The 20,895-nt window shown below is 48.2% G+C and overlaps 1 protein-coding gene across 1 annotated transcript in view; it reads left to right on the top strand.

Moving 5' to 3' along the window:
- The window catches only part of LOC144818172 (general transcription factor IIH subunit 2), a 368,595-nt gene that overhangs the window by 286,145 nt on the left and 61,555 nt on the right, over positions 1 to 20,895 (top strand). The window contains exon 13 of the mRNA XM_078675294.1: positions 8,787 to 8,890. Within this exon, the coding sequence (XP_078531420.1) occupies positions 8,787 to 8,890 (104 nt within the window). The remainder of the gene's footprint in view (positions 1 to 8,786; positions 8,891 to 20,895) is intronic.

The following is a 20,895-nucleotide window of genomic DNA, read 5'->3' as shown; positions in this document are numbered from 1 at the left end:
GTACATCATTTTGATGGGTATTACCCTCGCCAGCATACATGGACACATGGCATTTACCGGGGTTTGGATTCCGGATGCTGGGTCCGGCACAGGGGGCAAAAAAGGTGTATCTGATTGTGATTGTCCTCGTATCGCACTGTTTTGTCTTCAAGAAAATAAAAATAAATTTGATCTAAAAAAAGAGACCAGCAGACACGCCACTTCCAACTGTGGTTCCTGCACAAAAAGGATTGTGCAACATCTCCAATGCACCCTTCCTCTTCTTCACCTTCTTCCTCTCCTATCACTCCATATATTGAGCCTAAATCTCCTGCATCATCACACCACACTGACGAAGAGTATGACTTAGGTGGGGGGGATGATGTACCAGAGACACATACATACCCCTTAGATGAGGATGAAGATGTCAACCCAGAATATACCAAGGAGGATGATGCATATAATTTCCAACCAAATAATGCACCAGACATCCCTGATCCTCAGTACTACCCAACAAAACCTTCCCCTCCAGAGGATAGTATTGGGTTCAACCATCTACTAAACAGAGCTGCACTTTACCACGGAGTCCCAATGCACTCTGATGCCATTGAGGAGGATTTCTTATTAGACACTTTTGAGCAGTCACAAAGATCTACTCAAATACTACCTATGATCAAAGGGGTCATTAAACATGCTCCAGAGATTTTTAAAGATCCAGTAAGGTGTAGGGTACTAAATCCAAGAATAGAGAAAAAGTATAGACCAGCACCAGCAGATCCTATCTACATTAAGGGACATCTACCATTGGACTCTTTAGTAGTGTCAAATGCACGTAAAAGAGCCAATTCCCAGACTTCTGGTGACACACCCCTGCCTGACAAAGAGTCAAAAATCACGGATGCGTCAGGGAAACTGATTGCTGCACAAGCAACAAACATATGGCGCATAGCAAACACACAAGCCTTACTCTCACGCTACAATAGGGCTCACTACGACCAACTAGAAAAGTTAATGGAACATCTACCAGATCAATACAAAGATCAGGGAGCAGAGCTCTTACAGGAAGGCAAAATAATATCTAATGCCTCCATTAAATGCGCACTAGATGTAGCTGACACAGCATCTAGGGCAGTTAACACCAGTGTTATCCTCAGACGTGATGCATGGTTACACATTTCCGGTTTCAAACCAGAGGTACAAACTACCATCCTCAACCAGCCCTTCAATCAGAACCAGTTGTTCGGGCCAGAGGTAGATAATACACTAGAAAAAATGAAAAAGGACACAGACACTGCTAAGTCTATCGGTGCATTACAATCTACCCAGACCAGACGTTCTTTTCGTCGCTCCTCTTATAGATGAGGCTCCAAGCAGACCGGCGCAGATAACACTTCATTTTTTAAAACACATACACGAACCCCCTCTAATAAAGGTTACTTTAGAGGAGGGTACAGAGGCAACAACAATAAGGGAAGAGGTAGAGGTAACAACAACAACCGCTCCTCTTCCACTCCCAAACAGTGACTTCCCTCTGCCTCCCCTACAACATTCCACCCCTGTAGGGGGCAGATTATCACAGTTCCTGCCTGTCTGGGATTCCATCACAACAGACAGGTGGGTAAGACAAATTATCCAGCATGGCTACTGTCAAGAACTCACAGCAACCCCCCCAAACATACCACCCAAGCAGCGTCCAATGTCCACAGAACACATAACACTGCTTCAACAGGAAGTTCTAGCACTTCTACAAAAAGATGCTATTCAAGAGGTCCCCTTACAGGAACAAGGAACAGGAGTCTACTCCCTGTATTTCCTAATACCCAAAAAGGACGGGACATTAAGACCGATCCTCGACCTCAGGCCCCTAAACCACTACATTCAATCAGATCATTTTCACATGATCACTTTACAACAAGTACTCCCATTACTACAACAGGGAGACTTTCTGACAACACTAGACCTAAAGGACGCCTATTTTCATATTCCTATACATCCTGCGCACAGGAAGTATCTAAGAATTGTCATACAAGGACAACACTATCAGTTCAAAGTCCTTCCATTCGGAGTCGCAACAGCACCACGAGTGTTTACTAAGTGCTTAGCAGTAGTAGCAGCACATCTCAGAAGACAACAAATACATGTCTTCCCTTACCTCAACGACTGGCTCATAAAAGCAAGATCGTTCAACCAGTGTGTAAAACACACAAAACAAACGATTCAAACATTACACGACTTAGGGTTTACAATAAACTACACCAAGTCGCACCTAGAGCCTTCGCACGTTCACCAATATCTAGGAGCTACCATAGACACATCATCAGCTCTAGCCTATCCCAGTCAAGCCAGGATTCAAAGCATTCAGAGCTTGGTCTCCCTTTTTCAATGCCAACAATCTCTTCAAGCCAGAGTGTTCATGAAACTAATAGGCATGATGGCGTCTTGCATCTTCATAGTTCCTCACGCAAGACTGCAAATGCGCCCACTACAAGAATGTCTAGCACAACAGTGGAACCAGGCTCAAGGTCAGCTCACAGACCTGGTGTTGGTAGACAGCCGTACATATCGCTCTCTGCAATGGTGGAACACCAAAAACTTGGCAAAGGGACGGCCGTTCCTAGAACCTGTTCCACAAATAGTGCTGACAACAGATGCATCCCTCACAGGATGGGGAGCCCATCTCCTGCACTATACCACTCAAGGCCAATGGAACGGCCAACAAAAACTGCTCCACATCAATCATTTAGAGCTGCTAGCGATTTACCTAGCACTCAAGACTTTTCAAGTACAAGTACAAAACAAAGCTGTTGTAATCCGGACGGACAATATGACAGCTATGTATTACATACAAAAACAGGGGGGGGGACACTCTCTGCAACTGTCCCAGCTTGCACAGAACATTTGGAGATGGGCCATCCCTCAAAACATACACCTGACTGTAGAACACCTTCCAGGAATTCACAATCAGATAGCAGATCTGTTGAGTCGTCAATCACAACAGATTCTCGAATGGGAGTTGCACCCACAGGTTCTACTACCATTCTTCCAAATGTGGGGGCACCCACAGATAGATCTGTTTGCCACCCACGAAAACGCAAAATGCCCAACCTTCGCCACCAGGTTTCCACACCCGCGGTCGGAGGGGAATGCAATATGGATGAATTGGTCAGGCAGATTTGCGTACGCTTTTCCGCCTCTCCCACTCATTCCACTAGTAGTACGCAAGCTCAGACAACAGTCTCTCAAAGTAATACTAGTGGCCCCCACATGGGCACGCCAGCCGTGGTTCACCACACTACTAGATCTCTCACTGTTTCCACATCAGAAATTACGGCTCACGCCATCCCTGTTAACACAGAACCATGGAGAAATAAGGCACCCAGAACCAAGCCAACTGAATTTGGCGATCTGGCCCTGAGGTCTTAGAGTTTGGCTACTTAAATTTACCACCAGAATGTATGAATATAATTAAAGAAGCTAGAAGACCCACCACTAGAGCATGTTATGCTGCTAAGTGGAACAGATTTGCAATATACTGTAACAACAATCACATTGATCCATTGGATGTTTCCATCCAAAATATTATTTGTTACCTTCTACACCTACAAAGGTCCAACTTGGCTTATTCTTCCATACGACTGCATCTAGCAGCAATTGCAGCCTATTTACAAAATAGACAGCACCTATCTCTCTTTAGAGTACCTGCGATAAAAGCATTTATGGAAGGATTAAAACGAATAATCCCACCTAGGTTACCACCTGCACCAGTATGGAACCTGAACATTGTCCTTACGAGACTCATGGGACCCCCTTTTGAGCCTTTACACAAGTGTGAATTGCAATTCCTAACATGGAAGACTGCCTTCCTTGTTGCCATCACCTCTCTCAGAAGAGTTAGTGAAATACAAACATTCACAATAGAAGAACCATTTTTTCAGATACACCCTAACAAAGTGGTTCTTAGATCTAATCCAAAATTCCTGCCAAAAGTGATTACTCCTTTTCACCTTAACCAATCAGTAGAGTTACCAGTGTTTTTCCAAAAACCAGACTCTGTTGCAGAAAGGGCTTTACACACCCTAGATGTTAGGAGAGCTCTTTTATACTACACAGACAGGACTAAATCCTTCAGAAAGACAAAACAACTATTTGTATCTTTCTCTTCCCCACACAAAGGCAATGTGTGGGGAATTGCCAGATGGATTGTAAAGTGCATTCAAATATGCTATCAAAAAGCTAAACGTACACTAACCGTTCCTCCTAGAGCGCACTCCACTCGCAAACTAGGAGCCTCTGTGGCTTTCTTAGGAAACATACCACTAGAGGACATATGTAAGGCAGCAACATGGTCTACCATACACACCTTCACTAAACACTATTGTTTAGACGTGCAAGCCAAGCAGCAAGCTGCAGTAGGCCAAGCTGTCCTTAAAACACTATTTCAGTATGCTGCAACGGATACAAGCGACCACCGCTAGGGGAGACACTGCTGCACAATCGTTGCTAAATGTACAATCTGCTGCTCATATGCCTCGAACGGAATATGCTACTTACCAGTATGCATCTGTTCTTGGCATGTAGAGCTGCAGAGTTGTACATGCCCTCCCGCCTCCCCGGGACTTGTATCCGTTCCAGTACTCATCTTACTTAGATGCGCACGCATGGACATCCTTTCTCTTTACTTCTACTAACTCCATCATGGCGAAAAACAATCTGAGGATGAAGTCGATGACCATGCGCAGTATTGTCCAAGGGAGGAGTCACCTATCTCGTGACTACAAAGACTTCTTCCAAGAAGACAACAACAACCTGCAATCATCCGAGCCCTACACCAGGTGGCGATCTATTGCTAAATGTACAACTCTGCAGCTCTACATGCCAAGAACAGATGCATACTGGTAAGTAGCATATTCCTTTAAAGGAAAAGAAAGTGCAACAACCACAACGAATCTGATTAAAAGCCTACCAACATTCATTGCCCTGGCTCCACAACACTGGGACTCACGGAAGGAGTCGCCACCACGATATGATCCCCATTTCAAGTCTCCATTTACACGAGTTTAGAGGCCGGATACCACTATCAGCATAGTGCATCTATTGCCATGCCATGACCTGCATTCATGCGAGGACATGCCCAATTGTGATTTACTCTACATGATGACTGCGCGTCTGGCATGTACAATTTTGGTGTAGGACTCATCCATCACACCTCTCTAGGTTGCCCATCCAGTCCTGAAGAAGACCCGCAAGCCTGAGGCCAACCCCCCCCCCCCCCTTTTAGCCCCAAGTCAGGTCGAAATGTCGACGTCCCGACTAGTGGTCTGGATCACTAGCTCTATTTAAAACGTGCCACTCGAATGATACATTTTTGTATTTGCAAATTGTGCTGAAAAAGTGCTGTTTACTTTTTGATGTGATCTGGTTTTCAGTAGACTGGGATGTATGACCAGTCCAATAATAAATGTTTTTAAGCTTTTTTCCTCACCCTTCTGTGATTCTAATTTCACTTCTTGAGCACCCTTCACCTACTCTCTCTGCACGTTCCCTTTGGAGCAACCTATCCTTCCCTAATTTGCACCGAACAAGATACAGTTAATATTTAACTGTGCACCCTGTGATATATATATATATAATAAATACCGGGTGTGAGACCAAAGCAATGTGGTTGTTACACTTTCTTTTCCTTTAAAACGATATTTTGCAAAGTATTGATTACTGTGAGCTTACGTATTGAAGCTCGTGAAATGTATTTTTGTACTCGTGACTGTTTTTTTGATATATATCAGTATTTCAAACATACAAGTCTAGAGACCATTGTATTCTGTATCACATTGAACCCAGGTCCCGGACCTTGATTGGGTAACACCATTTTTGTAATGTCTGCCACTGCATTGACATGCGGAGTGCCAGCACTTGACATACCAGACTGCGGTGTGGGCCTCGGTACACGTTGACAAAGCACTGCTGCCTTGACAGCAGTGTCCATCAAAAAGGCATTTTCAGTCGTGCAGGACTTGCTAATTTCAGCCATTCCACAGACCCACCCCCTTAGGAGGCACGGTTTAGGTATTTATTCTAAAAATGAGGAATCTGCGGTTAGAAGTATGCGTCAGAAGAAAAGGTTTTGTATGTTCAGTAAAGCTGTTTCTGGTGGATATTCTATCCACCCAGTAGAAAGGGCTTAAGTTACTGCGCTCCCACCTTCCTGTTATGTGAACTTGCCAACTTTCCAATAGAAAAGTGTGCCAATCTAGGAATCTGTACTCTGATATTGACTAATTAAGGGCCCTGCATCTTAGTTTGCGGGCACTGTCAAGAAAGAAACGTATTTCCGTGCATATCGATGGTGCTTATAAGTGGCTCTGGTCGCCACTTCCGGGGTGGCACATAGCACGGAGCTGCATGACTCCACATACCGGCATGTGCCAGCAATGCTGTTAAAATCTTCCACATTCAGTCTGGCAAGTGAGGATATTCTAAAGGTAAGGAATCTGCGGTTAGATAAAGTATCCTCCAGAAAGAGTATTACTGAAGGCAAGTAATGTGTTTGTCACATTTGGGTGCCTCCATCAGTGAGGAGAAAGTTCAAAATTTGGACTTTGGGCTCACCTTGCACTTTTACATCAAAAGAAGTAAGGCTATTATGAGCAACTGCTTAGGCCACAATTGCTAAACATATTATCTGTCTATCACCGTTTGCTGCACTCTGCATAGGGCCTAACCCCTCTAGTACACGAGCACATGCCACAAAAGTTACGGTGGTTTAGGTGCCATTCTCCAAACATGTGCCTGTCAGGCTCATGCGAGACGACTACTAGGGCCAACCCACATTTTTATTGATATTGTACTCTTAAGGCTAGCTGTTGTAGTTATTCTAACTTTGGCCTCAAAGTTCTGTATGATCTGTTTGCTTAACCAATGATGCATAGGAACCCGGAGGCAGTGTTATTAGGCTTGAGTCCCAGAATAAGAAATATAAAATGAAAGCTAGATTTATGGATCTGACATCGGCATTAATACTAGCTTAATGGGCTATGGCCATAAGATGAAAAAAAAGTAGTCCTCTTCAAGCGTGGAAGGACACGAAGACTACTGAGTAAGTTGGTGGAAGCAGAGCAAAAGGCAAGTCTATGGTTGTGGGAGCCACAGATAAAAGAATGTTAGCACAGGCAACAAACTGGGACTTTATGATGCAGTCTTTAGATACCAAGAACGATGAGATACCACTGTGAGATGCAGCATGCGAAAAGTGTATGCAACTGAGATGCAGTGGTGGTTATGAATGTGATATACTATCAGATAAAATATGAGGGAGCCCCTCTGTCATGTATTCAGCCCTTTATTTTTTAACTAACGCCACCTGCCTTCCATCATCACCTCCTTTAAATATGGAAACTAGCTGAAAGCGGATGGATGCCTTTGGCACACTCTAACCCCCCCCCCCCCCCCAGTCCCCCGTCCCCCCTCCCCGCACCTGTAAATTAGAGAATATATATGTGCAGGCTGATCAGAAGACATTGGGAAGTGCCTTACCATGGGGTATATTGAAAATAGGACGATCATTTGGACTTTGCGTAGGCAGGACTCGTAAGTTGATACAGTTGTTAGTAAATGTACTGTGGGTCATGTGAATAAGATCATGATAATACAGATGCATTGTAAGTTGTTTGCTATTTTTTTATATTAAAAAAAATCTGTTTACCTTAGCATTTCAGCTTCATGGTGCTGCTTTCTCCGTTTATTATTATTACTCACTGTGGAATTTACTCTTATATTCACGAGAAAGCCAGGCCAACTAAGTAGGGTAAGTTACCTTAATAGTGACCCTGTTTAGGGTAAGTTACCTTAATAGTGACCCTGTTTAGGTTAAGTTACCTTAATACCTTAATAGTGACCGTGTTTAGGGTAAGTTATCTTAATAGTGACCCTGTTTTAGTTCGTAGGCTCTTTCCCATTATCGGCATCCTACTGCCAACTTCTCATCCAGGTGGGAAAACAACCAACAACCCGCTGTCTCCTCTACAGGAAGTAATTGGCAAGCGTGCACTTGCGCGCAGGAAAGAAGTGTGGGGGTAGGAGTGCCTTATTCACCAATGCAGAAATCTGTGTACAATGCACGTTTGGAAGGCTCTGGGTTAAAATCATTTGTTAAAGTTGCAGCTCCCCTCTAGCTAGTGATTCAGAAAAGGGGGTGGTGATGAACAGAGTGTCTGAATTAAGCAGACCACTCTTACCCAGTCCAAAGATCAGGGCTTGATCCATCACCGTTATTTAGCTCACTGCCCCATCCCAGCTCAGAACCTGGCTATATGCAAATTAGTCTGTCCCTGGCCCAGTGCATCATGGGAACAGGGCGGACCAAACTACCAAGCCAATTCTTCACCAGAAAGGAGACAAGCTTCCGGGGACCGGTTTCTGCCATTTCAGGCGTCGTCTGCCCGGCTTGCTTGAATCCTGATGGAGCAGTGAGCAAGGGACTCATGTCTGAGTATACCCTTCCACGCTTATGGTGGACAAATTGATTCAGAAAAGGGGGTGGTGATGAACAGAGTGTCTGAATTAAGCAGACCACTCTTACCCAGTCCAAAGATCAGGGCTTGATCCATCACCGTTATTTAGCTCACCTCTAGCTAGTGGCACGAACACCCACCCGCTGATAACAGTAAAGAGCCTGGAGACTAGGAACACTGTAGTCACCATTAAGGTATGTTTATCCTTCTTCTTGTGGTACCACTAAAAATACATTGTATACCCCTTGTTTTGAACACATTTCTAATATCTTTGACTGAATACTTCTTTGTTTTAACTAGGCAATTAGACAGCAATAATGAGCCGTGTCTCACGCTAGGAGGCTACTTCTGTCCACAGTGCAGGTCGAAGTACACTGAACTCCCTGTAGAGTGCAAAATCTGCCGTAAGTACTTCATTTCGTTTTTCCATAAACAGTTATGCTCTCCATTGTAGTCCGTATGCATCCTATATATTCTTATTCAAAACTCCCTAATCTCCCTTTTGTTGCAGTAAATGAAGGGTGCTTGATTTACCTGGCATTGTGAATTAGAACGTATAGATTGTATAAGGTGTGCATCCTTAAAGGTCATAAATGACGTTGCATTGGTCACTGGTGCACAAGAACATGAGTGGAATTATTATATGGCCACATTTTTATACTACATTTGGAAATGTTTTTAATGATTCATTTGTATGTATTTACAGATTCTATCGTAGGGGGTTTCCATTTATAGTCCTAATCACTGGGTGGGTGGGACTATTCACTGCTTATGACTATAATGGCCATTCCCCTATGAGAGAACAGGAGTTATAGGTAAGAAACTATTCCTTACTGTGGCCCTCATTATGAGTTTGCCGGAATATGATGCTTGTATACGACGGGCCGAAATATCCAATTCCGACTGTTATCGCTACAGCAAATTTCAGCTATTTCCCAAAAATATTCTTGAAATGAGGAATTGCTCAACAGATCCAGGAATACTGGGTCCCTTATCATGTGGCTTTCCTGATCTTGGAACAAACATTCTGTGAGCAGGTGCAAAATGTCAGCAGAAATGCTGGTTTTGTTGTGGAGTCCTGGTCAGGGTAGGAGAAGGCAGGAGGAGCTTTTGGAGGGAGGGTGAGGAGGGTTTGTTGTCAGCTACCATTGTTGCACCAGGCTCTGTCGTTGAACTGGGTCTCTCCTCCTTCATTTGTATTTAAGGGTGATTGAGAGGATGTTCTGGGGCCTGTTGGGGGAGCATTAGATGCTCCCTATGTGATGGTGCAGGTGACTGCCAAGATGTCCACAATGGGAAGTTAACTAGACCTTGAGGGTGATTTGAGTCAACAGCACCTGTGCTCAATCAGTGCTTTGTCCCAAGGGTAATTCTGTTAGTGGGAGAGGGTATTGAAGTCTATTGTGCCTCAAGAAGGATTGCAAACAGGATTACAACCCTCTGTCTGATTCCTCTAATTGCATTATGTAGTAATAAGTTATGCTGTGTGCAAAAGAAATCAGTGGCCTGGCCAATGTGTATCTGTTGGCTGACTGTTGAGTTCTGAACTCTTTCCCTCCACACTATATGTCTCAGAAGCTTTTAACTGCTTGCCCTCGCTACCCTGAGAGTCAAGTGCACAAAGGGTGCACTTGGCCCAGTTGGCAGAGACGTAGTAGGATGGACCCCTTGACACCTGTGACAAGCTACCTAAACAACCAGGGTTTGGCCCTAGTAGTTCCTGTTACCCTGTGGCTTCCTGAATAGGGTCTGCCAGCTGATTTCCCCGTTGAGCACGCATTGACTGAGCTGCTGATCAGTGCAGTGCCAGATCAGTGAACCAACGTAGTGGAAGACTTGGTATTTACTGTTTTTCTACATAGAGCCTCTGCTCGGAGATATGCCCATCCCCTGCAGATTGCTTCAGTTCATTCATTTTGAGCAGATTCTGTGGGGCTTGGTAGCTAACAGACTGTGGAATCCAGCTAGACACGTTGTTAAGGCAACATTTAGTCGTGGTGCTGGCAGGGTCTATCTTCCTCAGGATAGAGCATGGTTTTGTTGTGGTAATTGTAGATGCAGGAAGCAGTACATTCAACTGCGGCTCCTCCATTAGGGTGGAGGAATGTCGCCCCACTGCAAATTCAAACACTAAAAATAAAATGATAACAATTTCATTATCATTTTATTTTCCGTCATGCAGGCTGCCAACTGAGCAGCCTGAACCCGTCTTAGGGTGGGGCGGGCCATTCGGATGCCGGGCAGCTGCTGAAGCAGGATGAGAAGTAGTGGTGGGCACTGCTAGTGCGCATGTCGGTTTGGCCATCTTTCTTAGGATGGCCAAACTGATATGCGCACTAGATCTCTCCTACCCGAGCTGTGTTGCACAGTCAGGTGGGTTAAAAGGCACAGACTCCCACTGCCTGTGTGAGAGCCAAACCAGCCAGCTCAGACCAATCCCAGTGCTTCTCTCATGCTGGGTCATAGTATCGCCAACTTGAGAACAGTGTCTGGATTGGCCTAGGGGAGTCTTGGAGCCCGTGTAGTGCACCCATGGACTCACGGAGTTGGTTTCTCCATGCACGAATCACTTCTGTCTGCAGAGACTGAAAGTAAGGCCACTTAGAGCTGCTGCAGCACGAGGCTCTGGGCTGGTTTAAAGGCACACAGTATTCTGATGATGGAGCAGTAAAGGCCACGTCGTTACTGTACAGAGGGGTGCACAGCTGCCTCTGACTGAAAGTACACCCAAAGCACTGCGCTCTGGGGGAGAATGCCCTTCTTCTGGTTCCTCGGGTTAACAGACTCCGCTCCGGTGGCAGAACTTTCTCCATGATATTACTATTAACTTACGTAAGTGCTCAAATTCCCTTAAGTCCAGGAAACTCTTGAAAACGAAAAAGTCGACAGCCTAAACTCACCTCCGATATGTGCCATTAATTTCTTTAGCCCCTTGGACCAGGGGGAGCAGGGAGGATCCTGTTGTCTTTGGGATCTACATGTTGGTTCTTTCAGCTGGCTATATGTGCTCGTTAGGCCAATGGCAATGCGTTTTTGTATGGTTGTGTACTATAGTCACGTGTTGTAGATTAGTCACCCCTGGCTTTACCAGATCATTTCTTTCTCACAGAGAGTTCATTAGTAAATATAAACTCATGAGTGAGCCAAGATCACACATGGTATGTGTTGTGAGCTGTGAGGTATGCATAGCTTTCTCGTTTTGTTAAAGGACTCTGGCAGTTGTAGTTGTTTGTTAAATGGCCTCCAGGAGCTATTCTCATGTTAATGGCTTGAGACTCAGGACAGGAGGAGAAGAGCACCGAGGCGGCTGCCGGCAGCAGTGCTAGGTATGATGAGCAACAGGCGTGAATGCCTTTTTTTCTTATTTAATTGTGTTATGTGCTAAAGAGTCACTTTGTCATGGCTACATTCATGTTTTTTTACCTGCCTTGCCAGAAGATGAGAATGCATCAATCAGGATTACATTAGGCTGCACGTTAAAAGTAAACTTTTCATTAACATTAAAACAATGGTTTTCGAACAACAGCAGAGGTCTGCCATTTTACCACGATTATGGTATGCCCCACCACTTTAAAATTTCACTGTCCACCGTTGAGTATATTGAGCCATAGGAACCACTATACTACATAAAGTAGAGGCTACTTTGAAAGCTCCTGGACATAACATTCCCCAGTCTAAAGTCGCAGACTGCTATTTTGCTCCGTGATTTCATGCCTTATATTCCGATATTAATGAAAAATCTCGGTTGTGCAGTTAGACTTATGAGAGCCACACACTTCCTACATTTTACTCCATACCCTATTGAAACATCACAGTTAACATAAGTATTGCTTTATTGCTATGGAAGTTAACGGATTTGTTAACTTCATTTGATCTGTTAACTCTGCACATGTTCAGTGGGAAGAACCTTGCAGTCCTTTCTGATCGGAATACCTGGATTGCATGACGCACAACATTTGGTGGCTGGTGTGGTGTAGTTGCTGCATAATAACTGTCAATATAAATTAGATAGGTTCACCTGGAGGCAATCATAACTGATACAGTGATCTGAAAGAGACACGTTAGTATTAGATTCCTTACCTTAGAATATCCCCAGGCGTCAGACTGGATCCGGAAATTTTTGCGTAGCAGTACCCTTGCGCGTCGGTAGGCGTCGTCTGCGGCTCCGCGTCCGTCGTCGGCGTCGTGGGCGCCGTGAAGACGTCGTCGGAGTACTTAGACGCCGCCTCCGCGTGCTGACGTCAGTTCTTCTTTTTTCCGCGCCAGCAAGCGCAGATCTGGAAAAAGCAGTAACCCTAGTCACTTTTTGACTAACTTTTTTGATCCTATTTCGAGTCTCTCAACTCCGACACGGTGCCTTAGGGATGCCCGGCTTCAAACCTTGTGAAGATTGCGACCGGCTGATGTCGGTCACGGATCCTCACCGCATCTGTTTGTCGTGTTTGGGCGTCGACCACGACGACAAGACCTGCTCCGACTGCCGGGCCCTCTCTTCGAAAGCCAGGCGGGAGCGGTCCCGTAGGCGCCTCGAACTCCGGCAGTCGGCCCCGCGCCGTGAGAGGTCCCGATCACATGGGAGGTCGAGGGACAGGTCGCGGGCTCGGAGCCATCACAGCTCCGAGAGTAGGCCGCACTCCTCCGGGTCGAAGTCGTCGTCAGGTAAGAGGCACAAGAAGTCCAAGCGGCGTCATCGCTCCTCGGACTCCCCCCGACGCTCGCGCGATGTGGCTGGGGGTTCGGGTGACACCGCCCACGCGGCTCCGTCGGAGTCGCGGGCGCCGCGTGCAGCTCCACACCCTCCGGTCCCTGGGCTGAACGCGACGCCGGAGGAGGTCGAGCGCTTCCTCATGGCCATGAGGAAACTCTCTCCTCCGACGGGCTCCGCGGCGCCTTCGGGCCCAGCGGACCCGTCTGGGTGCTTTGGCCCCGACGCCGCCGACGCCTTCGGGCCCGGCGCCGCAGGTCCCCGTTATCCCGACGCCGCCGGTGCCTTCGGGCCCGGCGCCGAGGGGTCCAGTTGTTCCGACGCCGCCGGCGCCTTCGGGCCCGGCGCCGCAGGATGCCGCTGGTCCTCCTTCGGGATCTGGTTCGTCGCCGGTGGATCTGACAACCTCCCCGGCGTCGGACCCTCAGGTGTCGCCTCCGGCGCCGGCCTCGGGCGGCGCCGTCCCCGGTTCCACCTTCGTTCCTGTTCCGGCGTCGGGACGGCCCCGATGGGCGCCGCTCCAGACGCCGGTTGGAGAGTTCTCTCTCTACGAGCAGGCCCCATTGGATGAGAACCCTGAATTTCAGGAGATGGGTGATGAGGAGGACTGGGAGGGGTCTGAGGACCCTCTGACCAGGGAGTGTCAGTCTCATGAGGACTGGACAGAAGACCTTGGGGAGGCCAGTGGCCTGGACACCTCTCCGGACACTGGTTTTGTCTCCCCTCCTTCCGTGGCATCGGAGGAGGGGGCAACTTATAGTGTGGTGCTGATGAGGGCTGCCAAGGCCTTGGGCCTTGAGCTCCCCGTCGCGGCCGTGAGGACTAACCTCCTCACTGAGGTCCTTAAACCACAGTCAAGCTCGGCCGAGCCTCTGCTGCCTTTTAATGAGGCCTTGACCGACGTTCTGCTGGGCACTTGGTCCAAGCCTGCTACGGGTTCGCCCGTAGATAGGAACGTGGCCAGACGCCACCGCCCAGCCCCGGGCGACCCATGTTTCCTGTCCTCCCACCCTACCCCCGAGAGCCTGGTCATCCAGGCCTCCAATTCCCAGACCGCATTCCCGTCCGCCCCCCCGGACCGGGAATCCAAGAGGTATGACCAGTATGGGAAGAAGATATTCTCATCACTTAGCCTCGGCCTGCGGTCTTCTAACACCGCCTGCCTCTTGGGACGTTACACCCACTCTGTGTGGGATAAGGTCGCGGAAGTGCTGCCAGAGTGTCCGTTGGAGGTACGGGCCAAACTCGGCCAAGCCCTTGTGGAAGGCCGGGATGCAGCCAAGTATTCCATCCGGTGTGGGCTGGATACCACTGACTCGCTGGGTAGAGCGATGGCAACGACGGTGGCGGTCAGACGCCACGCCTGGCTGAGGTCCGCCAACTTCTCGGCAGATGTCCAGAACACGCTTATGGACATGCCGTTCGATGGCCGTCGCCTCTTTGGCGACAAGGCAGACCATGCGCTTTAAGGACTCCAGGGCTACGGCCAAGTCCTTAGGCCTCTCGGGCCAGCGCCAGCAATCGGCTGCCTATCACTCCTTTCGTGGCCACGGAAGGGGTGCGCCCACACGTGCCGCCAGCCACGCACCGCAGGGCAATACCCAACGCGGTGGCGGCCGTGGGAACCGCCGTCCAGGTGGTCGGGGGCAGCGGCAAGGTCAGTCCACACCTTCCCCCGCAGCATCCGCCTCAAAACCCTCCTAGTCCGTGCTTTCAGGCCCATGTGACGCCAGTGGGGGGCAGGGTTCGCCATCACCACCTCCACTGGCGCACTGTCACATCGGACAGGTGGGTGCTGCAAATCGTCCGAAGGGGCTACTCCCTCCCCTTCGAGGCGACTCCTCCAGCCATGCCACCGCGGAACCACCCTGTATTGGGGGATCACTTGCGACTTCTGCAGGTGGAAGTTACGGCCCTCTTGGCCAAGGGGGCCATCGAGCGCGTTCCTGGGCCAGAAGTAGGGTGTGGTTGCTACTCCCACTACTTTCTGGTACCCAAGAAGGGCAAAGGGGGCCTACGCCCTATCTTGGACCTACGGGACGTCAACGGCTTCCTCCGGAAGGAGAAGTTCAAGATGCTGACACTGGCTCAGGTCCTGGCTGCCCTGGACCCAGGAGACTGGATGGTAGCGTTGGACTTGCAGGACGCTTACTTTCATATCCCCGTCCTGCCTGCCCACCGGCGCTACCTGCGGTTCATGGTGGGCCACGAGCACTTTCAGTTTACCGTGCTCCCCTTCGGCCTTACCAGCGCCCCACGGGTGTTCACGAAGGTGATGGCGGTGGTCGCAGCTCATCTGCGCAGGTTAGGGGTTTCAGTCTTCCCCTACCTCGACGACTGGTTGTTGAAGGCGGGCTCGCCCCAGACAGTCGTCAGCCACCTCCAGACAACGGCAGACCTCCTGCACCTGCTGGGGTTCTCCATCAATGTGCCGAAGTCACACCTGTGTCCCTCTCAGAAGCTCCTCTTCATCGGAGCGGTTCTGGACTCGGCGCGGTTTCGGGTTTATCCGCCCGAACAGCGGGTCTGGGATATTCAGGCTCTGATTCCCATCTTTCAGCCGTTATCCCGGGTTTCGGTCAGGTTGACGCTGCGGCTTCTGGGGCTGATGGCCTCCTGCATCCTACTGGTGCATCACGCCAGGTGGCGGATGCGGGCTCTGCAGTGGGACCTGAAGTTTCAGTGGGCCCAGCATCAGGGCAACCTATCCGACCACGTCCTGATCTCGGAGGGCACTGCGAGACAGCTGCAGTGGTGGCTTACGGACCGCGATTGGGTCAGCGGCAGATGCCTCTCCCTTCCCCAACCGGAGCACGTAGTTGTGACGGACGCGTCCCTCCAGGGCTGGGGAGGCCACATGGAAGAGGCGGAGATCAGAGGCCTCTGGTGTCCGGCGGAGTCCCGGCTCCACATCAACCTGTTGGAGCTCAGGGCGATTCGTCTAGCACTGAAGGCATTCCTCCCCTCTGTCCGGGGGAGTGTAGTGCAGGTGTTCACGGACAACACCATCGCCATGTGGTACTGCAACAAACAAGGCGGGGTGGGGTCGTGGATCCTTTGTCAAGAGGCTCTTCGCCTTTGGCAATGGCTGGAACGCCAGGGCGTGACCCTGGTGGCTCAACACCTGGCAGGTTCTCTGAACGCCAGGGCGGACGAGCTCAGCCGTCGGTGCATGATGGATCACGAATGGCGTCTGAACTCGGACGTGGCGCAAGGCCTCTTTCAGCGATGGGGAGAGCCTTGGTTAGATCTATTCGCCACCGAAGAGAACGCGCAATGTCATCGGTTCTGCTCGTTGGAATTTCCAAGGCGGCACTCGCTCGGAGACGCTTTTCGTCGCGAGTGGAGTTGCGGTCTGTTGTACGCCTTTCCGCCTATACCACTTCTGCCCAGAGTGCTGAAGAAGATCAAGCGCGACCGGGCCCAAGTCATCCTTGTGGCTCCGGACTGGGCCAGAAGGTACTGGTATCCAGAGCTACTCAGTATGTCAGTCGATCCCCCGGTTCGTCTGCCTCTTCAGGAGGACCTTCTGTCGCAGCAGCAGGGGACGGTCCTCCACCCGAACCTGTCCAGTCTCCACCTCCATGCTTGGAGATTGAACGGCGACAGTTGAAGCCATTTGACTTGCCTCCTGAAGTCTGTAACATCATTCTGGCAGCCAGGCGTCCCTCCACAAAGTCGGTATACGCCTGCAGGTGGAACAGATTTGTGGCATGGTGCACAGCAAAGGCTGTGGATCCTCTTTCTGCCCCTCTTTCTGAGATTCTTCTCTTCCTTCTTTCTCTTGCCCAGCAGGGCTCTGCTCTGGGCACTATCAAGGGCTACCTTTCTGCCCTTTCAACCTTTCTCAGGCTACCTGATCAGCCTTCTTTGTTCAAGTCCCCTATTGTTAACAGATTTCTTAAGGGCATCACTCACACGTTTCCTCCTGTAACGTTTGTGATGCCTCAGTGGGACTTGAACTTGGTTTTGACATTCCTGATGTGCGCTCCCTTTGAGCCACTTCACAACTGTCCTCTTCGCCTTCTGACTTTGAAGACTGCTTTCCTGGTTGCCATCACCTCTGCCAGGAGAGTGAGTGAGCTCCAGGCTCTTTCTTGTACTCCACCTTTCCTTTCTGTCCATCCGGACAAAGTGGTGCTTCGTACCAAACCTTCTTTCCTGCCCAAGGTTGTCACGGCCTTTCACATCGGGCAGTCCATCACCTTGCCTACCTTCTTTCCGCCACCGCATCCCTCTAAAGAGGAAGAGCGGCTCCACCGTCTGGACCCAAAACGTGCGCTCTCATTCTATTTGGATCGCACACGCCAGTTCCGGGTGGATGACCAACTCTTTGTTGGTTACGTGGGCGCTAAGAAGGGGAAAGCGGTGCACAAGAGGACCATCTCCCGGTGGATCATCCTGTGTATCCAGGCATGCTACTCCTTGGCTAGGAAGGAGCCCCCGGTTGGACTGCGGGCTCATTCTACCCGAGCGACGGCGACCACCACTGCCCTGGGCAGGGGTGTGCCCTTACAAGACATCTGTCAGGCAGCTACGTGGGCATCGCTGCACACGTTTGCAAGACACTACTGCCTGGACAGTCAAGTCCGGAGGGATGGCTTCTTTGGCCGTTCCGTCCTCCAGGACTTTCTGGTGTGATTATTGGTTCACAGACCCACCACAGGGGTTGGTATTGCTGGGGTATCTATTCTAAGGTAAGGAATCTAATACTAACGTGTCTCTTTCAGATGCACAAGTTACTACTTGTGTAACGATATATCTGTAAGTGACATTAGTTAGTATTAGATTCCTTACCGACCCACCCATCCTCCCCGTTCTGCGAACCAATATCTAGGGTTAGGGTTGTCCCCTTCAGGGCCCTACTTTCAATGGCACCAGTGTTGGTTTTTAACATGGCTCTGCGTTTCTGGCGCGGAAAAGCTGTGTCTAAGAACTGACGTCAGCACGCGGAGGCGGCGTTTAAGTACTCCGACGACGTCATCACGGCGCCGACGACGGACGCGGAGCCGCAGACGACGCCTACCGACGCGCAAGGGTACTGCTACGCAAATATTTCCGGATCCAGTCTGACGCCTGGGGATATTCTAAGGTAAGGAATCTAATACTAACTAATGTCTCTTACAGATATATCGTTACACAAGTAGTAACTTGTGCATCAGGGAGGAATGCCCGAGGATGGCAAAGTCTCCACCTCCCCTCACTGCTCTTCCCAAAGTGGTTCGTAATAGCTTTTGTAAAGTGTTTCTGTGGAGATCAAAGCTGCGACTGAAGAAGCAATGCTTACAGTGGAATACAGTGAAAGTGAAAAGCTTATTGCACAAATTGAACAAAACTGTGGTTGTTCGGCTTAAGCAGATCAGTATATTGATGACGTTGAAGACCGAGCTATACAGACGCAGGTAAAAAGAAAAAAGTTGATTTGTGAGAAGAAGGATCTCCAGGAGGGGTCTACTCGGACCCGCCCTCTTGAACTCCTTGTTCAACAACTTTTAAAGTCCTACTGATTGACACTGCATTTTCTGTCATCTTCGTTGTTGAGTAGACCCACTGTTTTAGGACTGAGACAAGCTTCTGGAGGATCACTTTGGCTAGTTATTTCTCGTATGCTAGATGATAGGGTTGCTATATTCTAGTAACCGGTATTGCTCTCTGGATGGTAAGGCAGGAATGAGGCCTATATTTAGAGAATTCTAACATTTAGATCTATCCTGACTTATGGCCCGGGGTTTAGCAGGCCACAAAACACCTTTTAGAAGCTAAATGTGCTTTTGTGCAGAGGTGGGTGTAGAACACGGGCTTCAAAGTGGGCAACACTGTGTCCCTCTAACCCAGTGGTTCCCAAACTTTTTCAACAAGCCCCTCCCTTGACCTATTGGCTCCCCATTATGTTACTTTTTCTTGGTGGGTGGAGGTACTTCCATTTTTCTCCCTGAAAATAATTGGGATGAAGCCAATGAAGGTATTATAATCATCGATGTAACAAAATATAAATATATTTTATTATTTGATAAAAAAATCTTTTCAGTACTGGGGTCTGCATATGGAATTTTTAAACTGTTTTTTGTTTAAAAACATTGCCTCAACTTATTTCTAAACATCGAATCCCCGATGTCAGTGGCAGGTACAGCAGCACTTGTTGCACCGCCCTAAAGCTGGCCCTATGTGTCGATCAGTGTGTCAGTGAGTATGGATAGGGCAGCCTCGTGTGTGTGAGCATGTCACTCTCATGATTGGAAGCTCCATCCTGTTATTTGGTTGGATCTGGGTGATGTGATCTCTCTGTTGCTTACATGTTTTTGTTAAATCGAATTCATTTTCTCCCCTCTCTTCCCTGGAAAGGGTCTACCTGTAATTATCTAGGCTTTATTGTCTGCTTGCATCATAAAGTAAACTACAGTGATGTCATGGAAGTTTAGAGTAAATTAAAGTGCCGTCATTCTAGCTCCTGCATCCTTGTGGAAATTGGTTGTGTAAAATTAGCTTAAGTTAAAGTGTTAGTTTCTCAACTGTGATTTTGGACACTGTACAGAAGACCCAATTGGCCCCTTCTTCCAAGCATGGGGCTCCAGGGCATTAGTGTTACAGATCACAGAACAGAACACAGGCAGAGAACTCATTTGAGATTCGTGTTTCCCCGCACCAGTGATGAGTTATTTTAATATCAAAGTGTTGCAGCAGTGACTGAAGTGTAACCGCTGTGTTTGTAAAGCCATTGATAGTTGATGCTTTTAAAGTCCATTCTAATCAGCCTCCCTAAGTAGAGGAGGACTGTGGGTAGTTTGGTCAGGTCAGTGTTGTGTTGTTAATAATACTGATTTGAGCTCCATACTAAAACTAATTCTGGAAGTATATTTTTAGACACAACATTTTAAAATACGGCAACGATATTTACAAGCAGTCCCTTGCCTTCCTCTTGTGGCCACAAGACAAAACAACACTTGCAAATATGCTGTGCCCATGAAGGGGACTGGACTAGTCCGTAAAATGAGGAAATCTGACAACCCTTGCTCTGGGATGCCACGGCGCACAGTTTGGGAACTGCTGATTGTTGTACATGATGGGAAAGCTCTTTTCTGAAGAATCCCTAATATCCTCTGTGTACCGAACTACTTTGAGATGGTTGAAGAAAATATGCTGCAAAGAGTAATATCCGTCCTGAAACCCTGGAAGACCCCTGCTTACCTTTTCTCATAAACGCTGATTCAGAAATGCTAATTCCCAACATATCTCATAATATTAGTGTAATTCACCTAATGCTGAACCTTTCAAGCTTTCTCAAAGAAACCAAAAACATCCCATTATCGAAACACGCCTGAAGAGGACTTCTCAAGCTTTTACATTTTCAGACCTGTAACCAATTTGCTCTGCTTATGGAGTTTTGCAAAATTACTATTAGCAAATCAACCTCAAGGCTGTTATTCTAAATCGTCATATTGATTACAATCAGGTATCTGCCTATTATATAGCACAGAGTCCGCCCTACTTGAAATACATGATGCTTTACTACTTTCTCAAGAATTATACTCAATCAGTACTCTTTGATCTCAACACCACTTTTGAAACTAGCTGTCCCAACATTTAAAAAATATATATATTTCTATTAAGATTTTGTGTTACAGCACTGCCAAAATCTGATTTCTACACCTTGTGAACATCCCCCCCATTTAGCCATCACAGCGTATACATTTAGATTTCTTAAAG

The sequence above is a fragment of the Lissotriton helveticus genome, chromosome 2_1 (genome assembly GCF_964261635.1).
Source record: "Lissotriton helveticus chromosome 2_1, aLisHel1.1, whole genome shotgun sequence".
In the NCBI taxonomy this organism is placed as follows: domain Eukaryota; kingdom Metazoa; phylum Chordata; class Amphibia; order Caudata; family Salamandridae; genus Lissotriton; species Lissotriton helveticus.
Note: the sequence above shows the minus strand (reverse complement) of the source record. Positions and strands in the feature narration are given on the sequence as shown.